Source organism: Pygoscelis adeliae, unplaced genomic scaffold (assembly GCF_000699105.1).
Source record: "Pygoscelis adeliae isolate BGI_AS28 unplaced genomic scaffold, ASM69910v1 Scaffold84, whole genome shotgun sequence".
In the NCBI taxonomy this organism is placed as follows: Eukaryota; Metazoa; Chordata; class Aves; order Sphenisciformes; family Spheniscidae; genus Pygoscelis; species Pygoscelis adeliae.
Genome location: NW_008824754.1, coordinates 4,657,817 through 4,662,232, shown reverse-complemented (window position 1 = coordinate 4,662,232; position 4,416 = coordinate 4,657,817). Strand labels below are relative to the sequence as shown.

The 4,416-nt window shown below is 46.4% G+C and overlaps 1 protein-coding gene across 1 annotated transcript in view; it reads right to left on the bottom strand.

Moving 5' to 3' along the window:
* The window catches only part of NARS2 (asparaginyl-tRNA synthetase 2, mitochondrial (putative)), a 58,454-nt gene that overhangs the window by 13,091 nt on the left and 40,947 nt on the right, over positions 1–4,416 (bottom strand). The window contains exons 8-9 of the mRNA XM_009323484.1: positions 2,141–2,239; positions 835–872 (exon numbers count right to left, since the gene is read on the bottom strand). Of these exons, the coding sequence (XP_009321759.1) occupies positions 835–872; positions 2,141–2,239 (137 nt within the window). The remainder of the gene's footprint in view (positions 1–834; positions 873–2,140; positions 2,240–4,416) is intronic.

Here is a 4,416-nt window from a genome sequence, read left to right as displayed (position 1 = left end):
AGGTGATGAAGAGAGACAGAGAGGGAGAGAGAGATGGGCTGACTCACTCTCTTTTTTCCTTCGACCATGAAAGAAGCTGAGTGCAACTCTGTCCTCTCAGGAATATCAGTTAGGTCCAAAGAGAGAAGGACCGAAATGGGGAGAGCGTGACTTCACTGAGGTCTCCCATGGTGCGTATGCAGGCACAATGCACAGGGAGGATATATCATGATCCTGTTGCCCAAGTGCGGTTGTAGCTGCTTAACAGGAAAACCAGTGCCAGGCTGAGCAGGCCTACAATGTTCTGTGGGATAAATGGAGTACACCACTATTTGGAGAGACAGGCAAGAGTAGGGAAGAGGAGGTATTCTTGGGGGCCAAGGAGGGAAACCAAAACCCTTCAGTTCTTTAGCACACAAAGAACTGGGAAAAGGAGTTGCACAAGCAATTGGAAATAGAAAACCAATTGGGATTTTTAAAAATAAAAAATTAGTTGCATAAAAAGGGAGCCATTGGAGTGGAAGTGTGAAGGAAGGCAGAGCACCAAAGCCAAAACCAAGAAAGACAGTGAGCAAACCACTGTGCAGGTACACGCTGGAAGGAGGATACCCTGATAGAAAGAGGATCTTGTCCAGGGAAACAAAAGCCAAAGGCCAGCAAATTCAGATGCCAGTCTCATGCAGAGATGAAAGGGCAACTGGTGAACAGTACAAAGGGAACTGCAATTCATGCTCTTTTGGAGACATTACGGTAACCCAGAAGACATTGAGTTGGGAAAGAAAAAGAACATACACAAAATAGGAACCCTTTCCCCAAAAGCCCTCTTCTAGATCATTTCAAAATAGAAGTACTTACGTCACAAATTTGTTCTTCAGCATTTGTTCCAACCTGTCCTTGGTCAAAACAAGAAAAAATAAAAATGTAAAGCTACTCTTAAGGTTTCAGGGGCCCAGAGGAAACTCAGAAAAGCTACCTCCCTCTAAGTTTTGATTCATAGGTCTGCACTGTGCTCTAGATAGAATCATAGAATCATTTAGGTTGGAAAAGACCCTTAAGATCATCAAGTCCAACCGTTAACCCAACACTGCCAAGTCCACCACTAAACCATGTCCCTAAGCGCCTCATCTACACGTCTTTTAAATACTTCCAGGGATGGTGACTCCAACAACTTCCCTGGGCAGCCTGTTCCAATGCTTGACAATCCTTTCGGGGAAGAAATTTTTCCTAATATCCAATCTAAACCTCCCCTGGTGCAACTTGAGGCCATTTCCTATCGTCCTGTCACTTGCTACCTGGGAAAAGAGACCAACACCCACCTCGCTACAACCTCCTTTCAGGTAGTTGTAGAGAGCCATGAGGTCTCCCCTCAGACTCCTTTTCTCCAGGCTAAACAACCCCAGTTCCCTCAGCCGCTCCTCAGCAGACTTGTTCTCCAGACCCTTCACCAGCCTCATTGCCCTTCTCTGGACACGCTCCAGCACCTCAATGTCCTTCTTGTAGTGAGGGGCCCAAAACTGAACACAGTATTCGAGGTGCGGCCTCACCAGTGCCGAGTACAGGGGCACGATCACTTCCCTACTCCTGCTGGCCACACTATTGCTGATACAGGCCAGGATGCCGTTGGCCTTCTTGGCCGCCTGGGCACACTGCCGGCTCATGTTCAGCCGCCTGTCGACCAGCACCCCCAGGTCCTTTTCCGCCAGGCAGCTTTCCAGCCACTCTTCCCCAAGCCTGTAGCGCTGCATGGGGTTGTTGTGGCCAAAGTGCAGGACCCGGCACTTGGCCTTGTTGAATCTCATACAGTTGGCCTCGGCCCATCGATCCAGCCTGTCCAGATCCCTCTGTATAGATATGGATCAAAATCCACTCCCGGTCATTCAGTGCTAAAAAGGTACTTGAGTTTTGGAGCTGAGGATTTAGAGGCTGCTAGATGACGTGACAGCTACAGTTCTACCACACTTGCTAACAGCTACAGAAAGTTGTGTGTCCTCTCTGTGTTGGCCTGAACAATCACTTAAGCTCAGGCTGACTTTTGGCTCTTTACAGTTTGTTAACACAGGACAACATACTTAAAAAAAAAAAAAAAAATTAAGCCTCCCTATTGACAAGAGGCCCCAAAATGCATAAAAGGATTGCAGCTCTTTCCTGTCACATTTATTACCTTCTGGGCAGGAGCTATGTATTTATGAAAAAGCTCAACATCACGAGGACATTTGGAGAGCACAGTGTTTGTCGCTGTCTTGAAAAGGTCTTCCATAACCTAATAGAGAAAACAGGAGTCCATAAAGATTAACACTGCTTAGATGTCCCAGACTATAAATAAAACACGGTACACATCAGCCAAAGGGTACAGAAGGAGCTTCTGTCCTTCTGCATGGTCAGACTGTATAAGATAGTACCAGCTTGCTAAGGCTCCTAATTAGCAGGCTTGCTCAGTAGCTGAAGAGGAATGGAATCTGTGTCTCTGCTATGGGTTTAGGGCTTCACTGTTTGCTGATGGCCTCAGTACCTTCAGTTGGGTATCTCCAGTGAAAAAAGCACAGCTAAAATATTCAAGCATCATCCCTGGTCAGCCACAAACACACACATTACAACCATTTGTGGTGACTGGCCTCTAATTATTAGTGAGGTGCCTTTCCTGTAACGAGCAATTCAGGTTTTGTGCTTTGCTGTTACAAGGAGCAGAACTAAAGGAGAGAAGAATAAACGTGTACTGTGTAGAGCCAGCCCATCATAGAATCATTTAGGTTGGAAAAGAACTTTAAGATCATGAGTCCAACCGTTAACCTAACACTGCCAAGTCCACCGCTAAACCATGTCCCTAAGCACCACATCTACAGGTCTTTTAAATACCTCCAGGGATGGCGACTCAACCACTTCTCTGGGCAGCCTGGTCCAATACTTGACAATGTGAAGAAATCTGCCCTAATATCCAACCTAAACCTCCCCTGGCCCATCCTGAGGCTGTTTCCAATTGTCCTATCACTTGCTACCTGGGAAAAGAGACCGACACCCACCTCGCTACAACCTCCTTTCAGGTAGTTGTAGAGAGTGATGAGGTCTCCCCTCAGCCTCCTTTTCTCCAGGATAAACAACCCCAGTTCCCTCAGCTGCTCCTCAGCAGACTTGTTCTCCAGACCCTTCACCAGCCTCGTTGCCCTTCTCTGGACACGCTCCAGCACCTCAACGTCCTTCTTGTAGTGAGGGGCCCAAAACTGAACACAGTATTCGAGGTGCGGCCTCACCAGTGCCGAGTATAGGGCGACGATCACTTCCTTAGTCCTCCTGGGCACACTATTTCAAACAGATCCCAGCTAGAGAGACAGTAAGAGCAAAGCAAAGAGAACATGTACAGAGACCAGTAGAGAGCTAAAGCAGAGGACACATCAATGCAGGGGTGTTTGAGAAACTAAAAAAAGATGTGGTTTCATTTCCCTAAATTAATGTGGATTAGCTAAATGACATTAACATCCAATTTGGATATACTTATCCAGTAAAATGGGCTTCACCCATGAAGAAATTAAAATGCCATTTTGGTTCTAAAAAAAAACCCCAACAAACCAAACCACAGGGGATGCCACTGCATTTTGATCAACCCGTTTTAAAAGTAATCTTCTCTTTTGGTTAAGCAAAGCAGACCATCCAAGACACTTGCTGTCATGCAGATTAAGGGTTCCCATGACTCCTTGTAGTTCCATGCCTGCACAAAGCAGGCAGTTGATACCTGTGTAGTACTGATGATCCCAACTCTTCTTCAGAATCACCCTCCTTATTCTCATCTCCTTTGTAAGCCACAGAGCAATGCAGCCGGGCTGCACGTCATCTCAGCCTGGGATGGGACCAGGTTTTTCCCAACAAAAAGCACCTCTGAATTCCTGCTTTTTTTTCTGTGAGCATAACAACTGCTTCAGTAACTGCAGAGTTGAGAGAAGCGAAGTATCCACCAACGATAGTAAAGTGAGTAGCAGTCCCTTGACACCGCAAAGCCCAGGGGAGACTAACTGCGAAAAGATGAACCTGTCATTCAGTCAGCGGATCTGAGGAAGAAGCAGGTCTGTGCCTTGCAAGGAACCAGACCTTACAGGGCAAGAGGAACAAAAGGCACAGAAAAGAAGAAGCTGGGCTACTGATATAGACAAGATGAGATTTCAGGCATGTTGTTCAAACTCTCATGTTTAGAAGAACATCCTTCACCACCTGTCCCAAGCTGCTGAAACACTGCTCTGATGAACCACCTCTGCATCCCACCAGCCTCAAAAAGCTGGTAAATCAGCCCATTTTGACTCCTCTGGAGCTAAACTCAGGCTTCAGACTCCTGCATCAATCTGGGCCCTCTGTTTAAAAAGGGAAGATCCAAATAAAGGAACAGCATTATCATATGCAGATGAACAGTTTTACCCCTACTGGTACCCAAACACAGAGGAAATGAAAAGCTAT